The sequence below is a fragment of the Brugia malayi genome (genome assembly GCF_000002995.4).
Source record: "Brugia malayi strain FR3 genome assembly, contig: Bm_v4_Chr2_contig_001, whole genome shotgun sequence".
NCBI lineage: Eukaryota > Metazoa > Nematoda > Chromadorea > Rhabditida > Onchocercidae > Brugia > Brugia malayi.
Window position 1 is genome coordinate 9,676,695 of NW_025062476.1, and position 17,400 is coordinate 9,694,094.

At 34.0% G+C, this 17,400-nt stretch overlaps 2 protein-coding genes across 4 annotated transcripts; one reads left to right on the forward strand and one right to left on the reverse strand.

Annotated features, from left to right (window-relative positions):
- Positions 1 to 3,073: 3,073 nt before the first annotated feature.
- Bma-madf-5 (Uncharacterized protein) lies at positions 3,074 to 6,284 on the forward strand (the record flags this gene model as incomplete). 2 transcript variants are annotated; one of them, XM_043079079.1, is made up of 7 exons in its annotated part: positions 3,074 to 3,168; positions 3,601 to 3,803; positions 4,185 to 4,332; positions 4,588 to 4,712; positions 4,938 to 5,093; positions 5,279 to 5,982; positions 6,222 to 6,284. In XM_043079079.1, the coding sequence occupies 7 exons, from the start codon at positions 3,074 to 3,076 to the stop codon at positions 6,282 to 6,284; spliced, it is 1,494 nt and encodes a 497-aa protein (XP_042935013.1). The 2 variants fall into 2 exon arrangements, with proteins under 2 accessions (XP_042935013.1, XP_001900870.2); XM_001900835.2 differs by lacking the exon at positions 3,074 to 3,168 and having other exon boundaries at positions 3,629 to 3,803.
- A 5,027-nt stretch (positions 6,285 to 11,311) lies between these two features.
- Positions 11,312 to 17,006, reverse strand: Bma-mcm-2 (DNA replication licensing factor MCM2, putative; the record flags this gene model as incomplete). 2 transcript variants are annotated; one of them, XM_043079080.1, is made up of 18 exons in its annotated part: positions 11,312 to 11,422; positions 11,995 to 12,153; positions 12,254 to 12,436; positions 12,739 to 12,897; positions 13,066 to 13,188; positions 13,244 to 13,456; positions 13,629 to 13,765; positions 13,847 to 13,992; positions 14,093 to 14,208; positions 14,295 to 14,441; positions 14,617 to 14,903; positions 15,071 to 15,173; positions 15,269 to 15,352; positions 15,508 to 15,685; positions 15,841 to 16,019; positions 16,324 to 16,483; positions 16,570 to 16,675; positions 16,964 to 17,006. In XM_043079080.1, the coding sequence occupies 18 exons, from the start codon at positions 17,004 to 17,006 to the stop codon at positions 11,312 to 11,314; spliced, it is 2,634 nt and encodes an 877-aa protein (XP_042935014.1). The 2 variants fall into 2 exon arrangements, with proteins under 2 accessions (XP_042935014.1, XP_042935015.1); XM_043079081.1 differs by having other exon boundaries at positions 16,570 to 16,738.
- Between the last annotated feature and the right edge of the window lie 394 nt (positions 17,007 to 17,400).

The window sequence follows — 17,400 nt, forward strand, 5'->3', positions numbered from 1 at the left end:
TCCACTGTGTTATTGTGTGACTTAAATCTGACTTAAATCTTATTATATTTTTTAAGCAACCTTTCACTTATTTCCCATTCTGATTAATCATAATGTAGCAATGAAACTCTAAAAATCCAAACATCTTAGTGGTTTCAGTACTGAAAAATTTCTTCTGCCTCCATGGTTTGAACGGATTTTCAGTGGTACATTTCGTCACGAGTCGGAAAAGAGGATGTCTGGGCCGGTTCTGCTGCTGTCCCCTAATTAGTGTATACCTGTCTGTATGTCTGTTCGTCTGTCTGCGTCCAATAACAGGATTTTACTATATATATTTGTCAGTAATGGCGATGTAACCGGAAATACGGAGGGATAGAAGGAGAGATAGGGCAGTGGTGGTGCGCGCTGATGGTGTCGGTGCCGGAGCTGCAAACAAACATGTTGTGCCTCGATGAACGGACAAACCGATTAGGTGGGGGGGGGGGGGGGAGGAGGGGGGGAAAAATTCTTTTCCTGCTTGGTGATGTTATAATTTTGTGGATGCTGCATTTATTCTTTCCTAAACACATACACCACACCACACACACACACACACACACACATATATATATCACATACACATACATATACAGACACGCACACACACATATATAATACATACACTCTTATCCCCTCTGCTCCGTTTTAACAACGTATCCGTCCGTCTCGCTGCAACCGGGCAACATCGCTGTCGTCATCAGCCGGTTCTATCGCTACTTACTGCCCGTTCATTCCGTACCTTACATTGATGATTAACTATCCTTTCCTCCCTATGTCCGTTTCTTACCTACTGCAATACATGAGAATAGAGGTAAGTATGAGAGTCCGGCCCGGCTCGGCTCCTGTCATTTTCATCCGCTTACTAGCCGATCTCATTTCCCTTCTCTGTCGTCCTGTGTTGTTGTTGTTGTTGCCGTTGCTGTCAAGTCAGTCGTCACCTTTTATCTCTCAAAATGGCACTCCTTCGGTTTTTCCTTTTTCCTGATCCGAAGTTCTCACTACTTTCTTTTTTCTCAGAAAATCATAAGGAACAATCAGAGCAGTCTACTAGTAATCAAGCAAGCACCCAAAGATAATTATTTGGGTTAATCGTAGTTTAAAGTTTAAATGAGTAAGTAATGAGCTATATGGAAGGATAATGATTCATGAGACATTCCCACTGACACATCTTTTGTCTAAAAGATCAACCGGACCAGCATACATTTCATTCGCTAACATCCTCTTCCATTTGCCAATTCTCGAGAACATAGAAGTTTTCTGTGGGGCATTCTAGCAAACCTAGATGGCAGTAAGTACCAAAAAAACTTAGTAAATTGTATTACCCTTCCTTCCTATGTAAACAGCATCTTCAAGTTATTCATAGAAATACAGCATCATGAAACATCGATAACCTTATGGTAGATGAGGTATCATTATTATTCTTTTCACTTCTGTAACTCCTACACCTTTCCTTATTCTTATAACTCTTACACCGAGACACCTCTTATGTCATTTTGATGTTTTCTCTATTTTGGTGCACTGTGAAGTTCGGCTAAATAATGACCCTTGACCCTTCCGGATCTCTCTCATTTACTTACAATCTTATTCACTCTATGCGTTACAGTTGCATCTGTTACATCGTTTGAAACTTGCAAGGATGCTGTTCTTCGTTTCAAAAACTTGATTTCTCGTTTCAGTATTGTTTATTCCTTCATATACAATAAATGAATAGAAGTTAGGAAAAGATGACAAGCTGAAATATGGTGAGGTAATACTTTGCTTAATTTGGACTCACGATGTCTGATCTCTTTTATTGTCTTTTTTGCTATTCGTTTTATTTCAATTCAGTTATAAATGACAGTATCATTTTTCTTTATAGTGTGTACATTGCTTATTTAAATCTCCTTATTCATGTTAATTCCAACATAATTGACTCATTTGGGAATGACATCCACCAAGGTGGAGTAAATTTTGTTTTTTACCTATTTAACTCATTTTCAAAATGACTTTGTTGATTCTCCAGATTCACTACACATATAATAGTCCAGGACATCTCTGCCATTCTTAGCTTCTTGCTTATACTTTTTTTGCGGGACTTTCTTTCGTTGTAGCTTGATGATTAATTTCATTTCCTGCCCTTATTCCAATTTAAATCATTGGAATGCTGTTTAAGAAAGCAAGTCGTTGAAAGATTAAGTTTGAATCGAACATTATTCAGCAGCAAATTTGAAAGCAGAATGAATTGTCGTATGATGCATGTCATTGTTTGTAACTGTTGCCACAGATGTCACGAGCAAAGAAATCTTTCATCTTGTAACACGAGCTCGTCACTTCACTTCCCCATCAGTTCTCTCAATACAACAGTTTCAGTGTCGATAACTGTAGGTACTATATAAAAATGGAGTAATGCTAATCGTCATATAATTAAAATTTTTCTCTCTCTGTAACTCAATCTAAAAAATTGTAGGCATATTATATGTTGGGGTTTAAATGATTGAAGAAATTCCTGTAAAAAATGTTTAATTCCTACCTAGTTCTCACTTTTCTTCCTGTTCTCTGCCATCTAGGATTGACAACTGTATTTATATGAGTGGTATGATGAGCAATGGTTTAATTAATTCCACTTTTGTGCTTATTGAAAACTGTGGGCAGTGCAGCACTCCCACTGATTGTGGTTTGGCTCGCATCATCCGTGATAGTCAGATCATTACTAGGTTTGAAGTAACCATGGAACTCTATAAAAAAAGAAATGTGTTGTATGACATTAATTAGAGCAGAGGTGTCCAGAAAGGAAGGATATTAAGAACTTTCATAGTTGCGAACTGCTTGCTTTGTTATTTCCTATTTATGAATAGTGACATGCACAAAAATTCAACTACCAAAATTTCAAAAGTCTTCCCTTAACATATATGAGAATTTCCCTTCATTGTGCTAAATGGAACTGAACTAAGAGTCACACAATGATACTACGCGTTTGATTTGATTCCATAATTTTCACACATATACATTCATTTTTTTTTTTTTTTTTTTGTTTATAGTTCGAGAATTTGACGTAAATCTATAATTTCGTCGATGAATGAATCATATGAAGGCAAGATTTCACAAGTTACTGGATTTTGACGAGCTTGGTTTTGATGCATTTTCAACAAAAAGACGCTACCTTACTTCCGAGTAAATTCTGCATAATTATCGTTCATTAGATGGTTTTTAAGTCTTGTACTGATAATACCTTCTTATCCCACCCTAACCCTCTTTTTTATCCTCACGTTTTTCTCTCAGCTTCTAGCCCACTATATATTTCCGAAGTCTGGCATCATTTCTTTCCCCGTACCATCTTTGTTATATCAAAAATATCTAAAGTATCTAAATATGCTCTGTCTCTTTGTTTTTTATTTACTCAGTTTTCGTAAGTGAATTGAGTTAGTCGAATCGTGAAGATATGAAATGAGCGGTATTTAACGACAAGTGTTAGCTTGTCATGACCTCAAGAGTCGGAGAATAGGATCATTGCTCATCGACATATGATTAATTACCGAAAACGATATTATAATTTCGATTGAAAAGGGTGAAAAGGAATTGTCCAATTAAAATATCCCATTACAGTACTAATTCGTTGTCGCGCATATTACCAATGCCTTCACCATGTTATTTGAACCCTCCGGGTGAACCATCGTTCAACGAAATCCTTATCACTACCGTTCGCGAATATCCTGCTTTGTATAGCAATCAGCGTAGGACTTTCGAGAATATCGACAGGAGCAAAGTTTGGGAAGAAGTTGCAGCTAAAATAGGGCGTGGCGTGACAGGTTATATTGAGTTATCTTAAGATTTTCATTGCAATTCAGTTAAAGCCTTATTAAGACTATCCTGCCATTTAATGTTTTACTATGACTTCACAGTATTAATCCAGTTTGTCTGACTTGTCATATTATCTGCTTTGAATAGGCTACTGACATTTTAACGGCTTTGAATGTATGTTAGTAGACTTCTTCGCTTCGAGTTTAAATAGGAGCATTGAACATTTCAGTGAAACACTCATTATGTATCGGCACTATCTAGCTATTGCAAACGAGGCATAGTGACGAATTGTATATAACAGTTCTTCTTCTTAGATAAAATTTATTTGAATTTGAGAAACATTTACACATGGAAATGGAAATGATAGTATGCTACATGATCATTTACAGGAGAATTCGCCAAGAAGCGCTGGTTGCAACTTCGTGATCGTTATCGCAAAGAACTGAAAATATCGATTGCTCAGAATTTTAGTCAACCTCAAAAATGGAGCCATTTTCCACTCTTAAATTGGCTCGATCCATATCTTCAAGGAGCAATGTATTTTTTTTTTGCATTTTACTTTTATTGCTTATTTTTGTTATTAACTTTTCATCAATGTCATTTACCTATAGATGAAAAATATTTTGTAGACATGACTTTACATCTTAGTATGCTCTATTATACGTTCACAAAGCATTTAGAAAGTTTTTTTCACTATTCAAAAAGTAAATAGAGTCAGGAGAAAAGATTTATATATTTTTTAGCATAAAATTTTTAGGAATTTCTTTCATATAGTTGAATACTCTATTATAGACCAATTACACCGAACAGTTCAGCTCCCTGTTATACTCTTGATAATGTTAGTACTACTGGTAATAGTGATGCATTTTACGAAAATTTTGCTGTCAAGTTGTCGTCTGCAGAATTATCAGCTGGCGGTATGCACATCATTAAGTTTTATTCTTTCTAGTTATGGAAGTTTACCTTGCTGATTCAAATCTAGAAATAAGTCGCTAAGAAGAGACAGTTCTTTTGTTAAGAGTGAAAGAACATATTGCACTAAAAGCTCGTGTTAGAATAGTGCTGTCAGTAGCCGCAATTTTATATTGCAAAATCTGAATGATACATGCTCCTTTGTTCTTTTAAGTTTTTATAATTTATAGCAAATGAAAGCATATTATCGGAATGTTTTGATGATTTAAAACCGGTGATGTCAACTCTTCAATCAGTACTTGCTGTTGCTGAGGCTACCGCAAATTTGAAAAAGGAAGCTGCGGCTGTAGCTGGAAAGAAAAAAGAATTGTCGATAACACTAGAAAGTAAGTTATAAAGTCAATGAAAAAGATGCTGATCCTAGATGTTGTTACATAGCCAAAGTTAATTTTTGGAAGGGACATTTTAAGATTTTCAAATTTAACGAAAACTTATTATATCATAGTTCATTAAAATTGAAGACAGTGTTTTATTTGGTGGAGTTTTTATCCATTCAGTTGTTGTTTTTCAGACGGTTTTGAAACCGATGGAGATAGCGATATGAACTGTTCAGATATTAGTGCATGTAATGGGAAAATATCGAAGGAACAATGTGGAAGTCCATCACCTTCATCTCCTCAAGCTTCGGTTGCCTCAGTGCAGGATGATGGTAATTTAAAAAGTGCTCGAATGCCCAGTGGTTGTTCAACACCTCAAGAATTGCAACCATTACATGATGGACCATCTCATTTGTCAGCATTTGATGGGCCCAATGTAGCCTCATCGCCGTGCACTTCTGAAGCAGGCCTTGAAACAGAAGAGATATTACATGTGCATGGTCCTCCTTGTCCTATGAAATCTCAGGAATATCACGATGTAGCTAACGCTATATCCTCTTCAACAGTCATTATCCCACAACACCAGAGCTCATCTACAAATGCCCCAGCCATAGCTTTAGCCAGGACGGGTAATCCAGTTACTTTTAAATCACTGATATCACATCCCACTCGAAATTCGCCGTACCGACTACCTGTTTATTCAAGTGTTAGATTTCGGGCACGAAATATGAAGAAGCAACAGCAACAGCAGATGAATTTAACGAAATCATTCCAACAAGTAAATTCAATCAATAGCACTAATAGCACGGATGCGGACTGGATTAATGATGAAGAAATGCTTTTTGCTCGTTTTGTTGGTTTACGATTGAAAAAAATGAATTCACACTGTAGAAGCATGGTATGTTTCATTGAATTACCATTAATCTTTATTCATGTGACATTCATCCACAACCGAATCGCAAGTAGCAATCTCTCTTACTCAGAAAATGACTGATGCATAACTATATAAATTTGACATGAAAATATCCGCACTAAGATATGTTCTTCATTCTGAATAATTCTTTTGTTCTTCCAATAAAACTTAGCTAACGCAAGATTCCTCGTAGAGTCCTTATTTTACATGATTTATTTTTGCAGGCACGAATGAAAATTATGCAAATATTGGATAGCTATGAAGAGGGAATGATAGATGATGAATAAAAATTAAATAAAAAAGCGGTTGTAATTGCTTGTTCCATATCTACCCTGTTCTCACGTCAGCCATTTCTTTCTTTTCGCCTCTTTTTTCTCTAATTAATCATCTGTTTAGGTGTTCAAGTTCCCCAATTACTAGAATACGTTTGGTGTAGAACTGAAACATATTGATCAACCGCTTTTTAAATGACCTAAAATGTATTGTGTTTAGTTTTTATGAAGGTAGCTTAAGTAGAGAATGTAAAATTTGTCGTCGCAGTATTTTTTGAAATTTTAATTCTAATATTGAATTCTGAAGTATTAATAATGACGTATTTGAATGGAATGGAAGCCCATAAGTATGCATACTTCTTTTTGCCTGTATCATCTGTTTTTTAATCACTGTAGTTTTTGAACACATCAGCGGAACACTAAATGGTATAGTGGACTTGACGAAATCTCATAGTCCGGATTAGATTCTTTTTCGGGTAAACTTGTGTTTTAGCCAGCTTTGTTTTGTATTTCTACACATGTTATTTTATCTGGAGAACTTTTGGAAGAGAAACATCTGATTATGTTAGTAATATATTTAGTTCAGTCTAAGAAATATCACTTTCCTTCAAAGAGGAACGCATTTGCCTAAAGTCTTTCTTTTTGATTCATTTTCCTGCCAGTGGAAAATGGTTATGTGTATATATGTGTTGCCGTGGATTCGTACTTTTGTTTTCAATTTGTTTTTACCAAAATTTAGTTGCTCCTGCATTTCTTATAATTAAAATGGCATTTAGATGCATTTTTGAGTGTTTCGAAGTCTTCAAATTTCTAAAAGCGAAAAATGAAAATAATTTCGGTCTGCTTTTTAAAAATCCTCAGCTCAGGCAATCTGTTTAATATGGAAAACTCCCGAAGAAGATCAATATTTTTTGGAAGGTGATGGGCTGCTATGATGTTACTTCAGCTATGTTATTTAGATGTTCTACTGTAAATATCCCCTCCTATCTTTTCTTCAGTTTTTCATGTTTTCCAGAATGTTTTGTTGGCAAGGAATTTAATGAAAAATGAACATATTTGCGACATTGCTCACAATTTTTGGCTAACGAATTGTAGTGAACTTTTGTCTTGCTGACAATAGATTAATATATTGCTCAACACTGTGTACTTTACTGGACGAGGCAGTAATAGAGAGGGCAGAATAAGAATGATGAGATGCCCCAAAATAAGGGATAAGAAACTTGGAATGCTCCGTGCTCGGTTACCTTTATGCAGAAACAACAGAAATCCCTCTCTTTTTCCACTTTAATGGTACAAGAACTTAGAGTGAATTAATAATATTTGTATATTTGATCAGCTAATAAGCTCTCTCTATTACTGACCTTAATTTTAGATCTTAAAAGGGCTATTTTTGCAAAAGGAATAAGTCTTGAAGGCTGCATTTAATATTTTTCTGCAAGGATATGGAAAGACCAACCTCATTTTTTGTTTAAATTTAAGTCATTGAGGAAATAGCTATTATTAAGAAATTAACTGCATTGGTAAGGTAAGGATATTTCTATGATAATCTGACAAATAAAAGCGAATTATTTTTGTTAAAAGCTTGAATAATATGACGTTGTGATAATTTCTAATCGTTTAATTATTAACTAGTCTTCATGCTTTCCTTTTCTTTCATTTTATTATTCCCGTCTTCTCTAATTCTCTATTTTCATGATAACCATAAACAGAGAAAACGGAAACATGATCGGGTGATGATTTAAATAATAGAAACAGAAATTGGTACTCGCCATTCGGACTTGCTTCACCGAAGGAAGTGTAAAAATGCTTAAATTTTGCAGTAATTCGGCAAAAGCAATAGATAACTATGTAGCAGCTATTTCAGAGCTCTCTGAAATTAATTGATTTAATGTCGAAATAAAGTGATACATGAAAACACTAATTAGTATAAAATATAATAGCTTGAGCTGATTGTAAGAATGTGGCAGTGCAGTGGGAATGGGAGTTGAAACAAATTTCAGTTAGGTAGTCGTTATTGCAAAAACTGAAAAAAGTAATCAAAATTGATGAAATAATTTTGTTTTAAACTACTGTGACTTGTTGATAGTGAGCTAATCAAAATCTCGATTGAAGAGTAGAGTTGGTTTTGATTGAGAAAGCTTGTATTAAATTAAATTTTAGTTATCAGATATGCTTGATCGTTTTTGTTTTCTTTTTCTTTTTTACAAAAAGAAATAAATATTGAAGGCTGCTTTAAATTTGTTTACCGATTCATGAAGCTGTCACCGTCAAGAGGTACGAGAAGTGAAGTGAAAGTCGGCCTTCCTAACGTTGCTAATTGAATGAACTGCTGAAATTCAAAATTTTCATGCGTTTTTCATAAGACTAAAAGTAGTGACAAAGATTTTTCAAGATTTGCATGTCTCATTTTTGGATTTTCTCTTTTTCGTCCTATTTATTTATTTATTCCCGACAGAGCTATTATTGGATAAAGGGAATGTACAAGAGGCGTTAAAATTTTGGGACTAGAATGATCAGTCATACCACTCCCAACTTAGAAAGTTTCTGAAACTTGGAGATGTGAGAATTAAGGACATTTATAATGTATTGAGACAGAAGTCTTGGTTAGCTATTGGGAGATTTTGATAATTAATCAGATGAAAATGTCTATGTGAAAGCGAAGAAAAAGTATTGATAAACTTGCGATTGTTCAAATTCTATCTTTTGGTCTTGTTTTCCTATCCTTGACCTTCGTTAAGTGCTGTTCTTTACTGAGCTAGGAAAATAAAATGGAATGAGAATTGATAGCGATAATATATGAGATGAGAAAATTTATTTAAAATTTCGTACATCAGCTGGCTGATCAGTGTAGACGTATTATGCATGAGCAGGATCGGAAACAACAGAAGACGGATTAAGAATCAATGCTGTGTCAGAAACTGAAATTCTTGAGATTAATTTGCAACCATTCAGAAAATGGAAACAAACGAAAATTAACGAAAAAGTACACAAATTACTACACTGGCAATTATTACAATAGGATTTTTTTTTTTCTCTACAATGTTTTATTTTCCTATGTTGTAGGAATCCGGAACAATGCGGCAGAATCCAGGAAGAATGAATCATGATTATTCGATGCCAGCATTCTTTGTTTCCTTAGAACAAGTAGTAACTGATCCTAAGATACTAAAATTAACTAACTTTCAATGATAAAATTTAACTAATAAAATAAAATAAGCTAATCGACATTGCGTACGTATTTTCTACTGTGATCACTAATACTGTTTTGTGTAATAGTTTTAGTAATAATTTACAGAGAAAACAGCAACAGCCATTTGAAATATTTCTTCCTTTGTTGTAAAAAATTAATCATTTAAGTGGCAATCTATAGAATATATGTTTCAAACACATTTCATAGGAAAAATAAGAGACATTTTATAGAAAGAAATATTCACTGGAAAATACGACACAAGAGGACAGAAGTGTCAACTGAGCTTTATCTATATTATCACTTTTTACTTTTGTTATCTTTCTGTGAATTCATGTTACTTTTCTGAAATAAATTTTTGATAGGAAAATGGATCGAAAGCCTATTTTGTATTTTTAGTAACAACTGAATTCTATAAGAAACATGAGATTACTAAACTCAATGATTCTTTACTACCGAATTCCTCTGGAAATAAATACCTTGGAGATAAACATAAAGCGCTTGGTAAATAATAGATTGTTTGGAATAACTTTCAATTTTAACATGTTTGTTGAAATGAAAATTTGCATTAAATTTTTTAACCAATTCTACGTGACCGCATATTCATAATTTCGAAAGAAGTCTTCCGTGACTGCATATACATGGAAAAATGGAATATTGTTAAGCATGTATTTAAAATATTTATCTTCATACTATTTAACATATAACATGACAGTAATTGCTTTCTTCGGATTTGTTTTCTGAAATTTTCGTGACTTCGAGATTAGTTGTGTGATTGGGCAATTAGTAATTAGGCTAGTTACTGATTTTTACCGAGACTATAATAGAAAACGTAATTATTGGCAGTAAACAAGTCACTTTCCAACATTCCATAAGGTATTCATAACTATTTGCTTATTTAGTATTGCATATTGTTCGTAACAAGGAGTAAATGGGACGATGAATCAACCCAGTAAGCGACAATTCTCTATGACACTCAAATGACTCAAATGAAGACGTTTATGTAAGTCTTGTAAACGTTTGTGGAAAATTAACGAATGTTGTGAAGAAATTGATCCCACAATCATGAATGAAAGAATAGAATTTCACTTCCCAGTTTTTTGCGGAATCCATGATCAGGTTTTAGTAATGTTATAAGATTTACAGAAAGTCCCTGCGTATTTATGATGGAGGATTCAAGCATTACATAATAAACAAAGTACTAAATAAATAAGAGAGAGAATTTACTTTAGCACTTCTGACATTTTCTAGAAAGCATGGTAATAAACGTTGGGGCTTGAGAATGAAATGAAGAGTGAAAAATTAAGAAAACATGCACAATGTAGGAGATATTTACCTTTCTTTTGAGGACTACACTGGATTACATGTGCAAAGTGCTCATATAAATAATCAACCCATGTCTGATAGTACGTAAAACTAGTATGGACACATTATAAAAATATTCAATCAATAGAAAAAAACATTAAGCTATACATTTTAAATACGTCACAAAATTACGTAAGACACTTTAAAAATTACGTAAGACACTTTAGAAAATACCTAAGACACTTTAGAAAGAACTAATTAATTCCTAAGCATAATTGCTTGCAATTTCAATTTACAAGTTTTTAAAAATAATCATATACACATAAAATGAGTATGAATATACATATATTTAAGATTTAAAAAGCAAAATTTTCCTTGGAGAATAACTCATATTACGCAGAGAATGAAGACAGAAATTTTGTAACACCAATAGCAGTTATGGTAACTGTAACCAAACATGACAGAATGTATAGAATAAATGATGCAAAGCAATACGTGCCAATAAGACAATGATAAATTGGTATTAATAAAACAATTCGTTACATATTACTTATAAATTGTGCACAATTAGTTTTCGCTTGGAATCATATATAAAATTATTTGTGAGAAAATGTTGACTTCTATAAAAATTCTTCACATTCTCAATGTGAACTTGTTGTGCCTGAAACAAAAGGGGAAAAAAAGTCAATTATCAGAAATAAAGTATTTAAAAAAAAGATGCTAAAAGCTGAAAAGATGTTCGTCAAAAATATGATAATTTTATAGTTATTACAACACAATATAATAACATTTTTTAAGCATAGCAGAACTCCATATCTATTGCCTTTTTCCGTACTTATAAATGGACTATTACTTTAAAATTAATGACCGACACATGAAGCTCAAACAAGTTCAAAGCATAATTAGAAGAGGGTATATGTAAAAGTGACATGAAACGAGCGACACATTTTTGCTTTTAGACAATGCGGAGGAGGACCAAATACATCGTAACAGATCTCATAGTAACAATGTATTAAAGCTCAATAAATTTATAACCAAATGTGTTAAGCCTTTAATCTTGTCAATAATAGTATCTTAGTTAAGTAATTAATCCAGTCTTCTAATTCCCGAATGGACTTCTCTTTGAAAAACCTACTGTTTTCAATCATTTTAAAATGAAAATTTAAATTTTTCTTCGAAAAACTTTGAAAATTTTAAAACTCAGGAAAATAATGAAAAAAAGGTTAAACGTACTTTTTCAATAAAATCAGATTCAGGAATACCAATAGCTGACAGAGTTGTTTCTTTATGTCGCGCTCGTTCATAATGCAATTGGTCTTTAACTAATTGTTTCAAGAGATACAATAATAATTCATTGTGATCGCGATTGACAAAAATGTATCTATCGAAGTTCTGAAAGAAACAGAAGGAAACAGATAATGTAGTTTAAAATACATTAGGGGAATCTTAAAAGTCATAGTGGTGTTTTTCTAATCACCCAAAGATAACAAACCTTTCGCATTTGTCGCATAACGGATGCTTTTTGTGTGTTAATAAATGATTCAAGTATTACTCGCACAGCTACATTAACATCCTCATCGCACACATAAGAACGAAGATGCATTTTAGCATGAGCTTCGGCCAGACGAATTAACGATTCTACATGACGCACCGTTACAGCAACCGATCCTGTTGCCTAAATTTATTCATATTGAAGAAAAAATTTTGTGTATTTGCAAGCAGAAATATTTTTCAGTCTAGTTAGCCAATTCAGACCGGTAGACGCATATTTCTTTGGTCCTCCGGAAAATGCAAAATAAAACATAAGAGATGCCGTGACATAATTTTAATGCAATATTGTTCATATTCAGTTGTTTCCAAACCATAAACTTCTTTAACAAATCATTACTAACACCTCTAAATAATTCTACATGTAGTAAATACATGTTGTAGTAAGAAGTTATAGAGGGAATAAAAAAATAATTTTTCTAAACACACCAAAGATTCTTTCCGCATTTCAGCAAAAAATTTTGAAATTTTATCCTGCGGCAATTGTTCTAATTTTGGATGTATATTTTCCCGAGCATACATCAGATATTTCCTCAGCATTGTTTGTGGTATCAATTCTAAACCAGTGGCTGGATCCTTTTCTGGTTGCTAAAGCAAAAAAGTGAATTATCTTCAATGATTCGCCAATTCAGAAAAATAAGAATTAGGCTCAGTGTTCGACAGCTAGACTGTAAACAAGTTCTGAAATAACTATTTGTATACAATAACTGAATGTCTCAAAAAATAAATAATAGCATTGAAAATGAAACAACTTGCAGATGTCTGTTGCGAATTTCCTGGTTTTGTTTCTTTTTCCTGCAGTTCTTTTGCATTTGGATGATGCTTTCGGTGACTGTCCACAACAAAATTAGCAAGTCGTTCATCTTCTACTAGGTCTACCTGAAATTTTTCTCCCATTAAAATATAAAAGTTTGGAATTGATAAAACTACTCACCGTATCTCGTACTACACACAGCACATCGAATCTACTGAGAATCGGTTCGGTAAGATCAACATTTTCAGCAAAAGTACGAGAGGGATCATAGCGACCACCAATTGGGTTCGCAGCAGCGATTACGGTGCAACGTGCATGTAGGGATGTAACAATGCCAGCTTTAGATATAGATATTGATTGCTGTTCCATCGCTTCATGAATCGAAGTACGATCCTGAAATGGCGAAAAAAAGTTCGAAAATTTTGCAGTGTAGAGGCTAAACTTCAACAATACCGATATTAAGAAAACTATAACTATAGTTTTTTACCAAAACGGAACAAGATTTATTCTCGATCCAAATGATGATTTTTTTTTTTAGAGAATACCTGGAAACTAGCAAACCAACCTGATCATTCATTTTGTCAAATTCGTCAATAAGACAAACTCCTTTATCTGCAAGTACCATTGCACCTGCTTCAAGTGTCCATTCTCGTGTTATTGGATGACGTTGCACATATGCAGTAAGACCCACAGCCGAAGCCCCTAAAAATGTTTACCTATCTTTCCTTTACTTTGATAATTTGGAAATGTAAAGATAACCGTATACAAAGTTGAGAAACTAACCTTGACCGGTAGTAAGAACCGCTCGAGGCGCAGCATGAGCAGCATAGCGTAGAAATTGAGATTTTGCTGTACCAGGATCACCACATAATAAAACGTTGATATCACCTCGAATACTGTGCTTTTCACCAGGATTCTTCTGCTCCCCTCTGAATATTAAGAAATTAAAAGATGGGAAAAGAGACTGCTATTATCACTGCTAATCACTTCTACTCTTGGCATTATAAAATGTTCAATTCAATAAATCACCTAAAAAGTGCCAGTGCAATGGCTCGCTTGATATCATCATGACCATAAATCGACGGAGCGATGCTAGCAAATATTCTTTCCGCTATCTGTGGGTCCTTTGATAATTGCCGAATAATCTAAACATACCATATCCAAATCATAAATCTTATCCTTGTCGAAACATGTTCCACGAAACAATTCGACATTAATTTGAAATTAGAACCTGAATATCTTCATCAGTAAGACTGTCAGAGGCGATTTTATCTTTTCTTGATATGTAGTTTGCATATATTACGGTATTGAAAACAGGGAAACCTTGCTTGCTGTTCATTGATCCATCATAATTGTTCGTATAAATGCCAGTCAATTCCTGAAAATAACATAACTCATTCGAACCAAAAAGAATTAAGGAACAAGTTACAATATCTTCCAGATTCACTACTACGCTCCGATGTTAATGAAATTTTTTATATACCAAGCACATGCAAACTGCTTTCATTCATTTGCTAGATAAGTACAGAATAACTGGGAACACCTAAACTTACGACTTCATCACCCGGTTTGCATGCATCACACAAATCAGCCGTAAGCACCACATCTTTGCTTCTAGGCAATCTCCCAGCAGCAACACTATTTGGACTTTCTTGGATAGTTATTCGTTGATAATTATGGTAAATGGTATTCTCCATGTTTAACTCAAATGGCCCACGGCTTTGACAAGATGGACACATAGTAGGTTTGACTTCTTCATCTTGATGCTGTACAAATGGACCGAGAAGGTAACCACATGCTCCGCAGTCAAATTTGACGACAGATAATCGCGGTAGCATTCCTGTACCAAATAGAAATTGAATAAAAATTGGAAGCTTAGTTGGAAGTAATTAGGAACAAATTTACGACTTCATTACCTGGCTTGCATTTTTCGGATTTTTTATTTGATGAGAACTCAATTCAGAAATAAGCTAATTCAGAATTTTTAGCTGCATAATAATAGCAAACCTGTGGTAACCGTTACAACACCAGATGTTCTGATCAACATATTCAGATGTAATTGACGTAACATTCGTATATCCTCTTCAACAGGAAGCCCCCGTATACGTATCTTTAATGTTAATGGTGAAATTCAAACAAATAAAAAAACAGAAAAACATTATTTCTTTCATCATATCGTCATAATAATGGAATAAAATAGTGTACCTTAACTTCCGGAGCAATACGAGGGAAGAACGGAAATAACGAAAGTGTGACCTCGGTCACTGCACGATCAAGATAACTCAGCACCTATAAAATTAAAAAATTAGCTTTAGTGTGGTAGGTCAATAGTAAACTGCATTAAGTGAAAAGTGAAAGCTTAGAAACGCAAATTCATTCCATAAGACAGTTTTGGAATACAAATAAAATTTAAATATACATTCTTTTAGAATTTCAACACATACTTGTATGGGTGCTTCTGGCAAGAAGTAACAAATATTTTGCTCGCCATTTTCACTTGCCAAATCTTCATAGTCGATTTCTAGCGACTCACGATTTTCTGCCACCATTAATTTTATTGCATCTAAATACTTTAGTTTCTTGGTCTTCGCGTCCTTATATCCACGAACAAAACTTTTAAAGCTGCAAAATAAATGATATTTCATAATCAACCAAATATAATACTTGAATTAATTTATAATACAGCCATTTGCTATATTTCACTTGACATTTCCATCCTTTCAGTGCAGAAATGAAAAACAAATGCTGATAAAATTATGAATGATTGGCTTACTGACCGCCTTACTATTTCTCGTCCCACTGCTTCATCTGAAACATGCTCACGTGTCGATCTTCCTCGAAAGTTTTCTAAAATATCGATAGGAATTTCTTCTTCCTCTTCAACTTCCATTTCATTATCATCGGCTCGATCTTTCCGAAAATAGCGGCGTACATGTCGTCCAACATCTACGTCATTCTGAAGACTTTAAATCTACATCAAATAAATGTATGGCATACAATGGACTCTACCAAAATTGTTTCAAAGGTTCAGTTTTATGGGAAAATTGATCCAGTTTCTAAAAGATACCCAAACATCTGAAAATTACTTTCCTATTCGAATGGGATATTCATATTTTCAATTAGATATGTAACACTTTATGTATCATTTACATCAAAGTTTGCAGAGTATCTATTCATCCTGGGAAAAGAAAGAAGTATTGTTAGGATAATGAAGCCTTCTATTAAGGCAAATCTGAATATACCGCAATTACTTAGCGAACCTGCTCATAAAGTAAAGCATCTTCATCCAGCAAGTTATCCCGCTCATCCATCTCGCGTTCAGCTGCACGGCGTGCTCCCTCCGTCAACTCCGTATATTCTGATGCATCATCCATGCCCGATTGTGAGTAAACATCCAGCTCTGGCTGTGGACGATAATCTCTATAAAACATATGTAATTTGCTTGAATTAATTTATTTTAAAACCATTAGCTTCAAGGAGAAATAGAAAGAGGACATATATTTTACCGCTCCATATCGTCACCGAAAAGATTTTCTCCTTCTTCTTCGTCCTGTACTTCCTCTTCTTCAGCACCGAACAACTCAGCTAAAGCATCACCATCTCCATCTCCGGCTAAATCAATGTTCTCTTCAAAAACATCAGCAGCAGTATCTTCTGACTGATAGTCATTTTCGCCTGCATGAATTTCAAATTGATATAGCAATATGAAGCAGATAGTGTTGACAACTACTCAAATTTCAAACTCTCAAATTGCTCAGCCTAATAATTCAATTAATCTTAACGTTGATTTTCTTCCCAAATTATCTAACTAAGTCATACCAATAAACCTAATTATCAACAATGATTTCTATCGGTACTTCGGAAATTTGTGTTAATTTGAAAGTATATAATAGGAATAACCTTGAGAATAAGCTCTTCGAGAATGATCCGAATGTTGAGACATGGTCACAAATCAATCGATAGAACAACTACCTTAATTTTCCGAGAATCTGAAATGCTACCAAAGACATATGCAACCCTTCCACGCGACCCCTAACCTATATCACGTGACCACCACCTCCCTCACCGCATTTAATTTACAAAAGGAATAAAATTTAAAATTTGTAAATTTCGCGCATTCCATTCAGAACTCACTGGACTATTGGAGCTATCTTGTGGAAGACTAATTGAATAAAGCGCATTTGTCGTCAAGAATAGCGGTGATGACTTTGAATGTGTAGTTGCAGCAATTGATATTTTGCGCTTGATGTGGAAATGCCTTCACCTTTCCAAATATTACTTACAAATTTTTTGTTTAAATAAAAGTAACGGAGGGTTAAATGTGACGAAATGGAAGC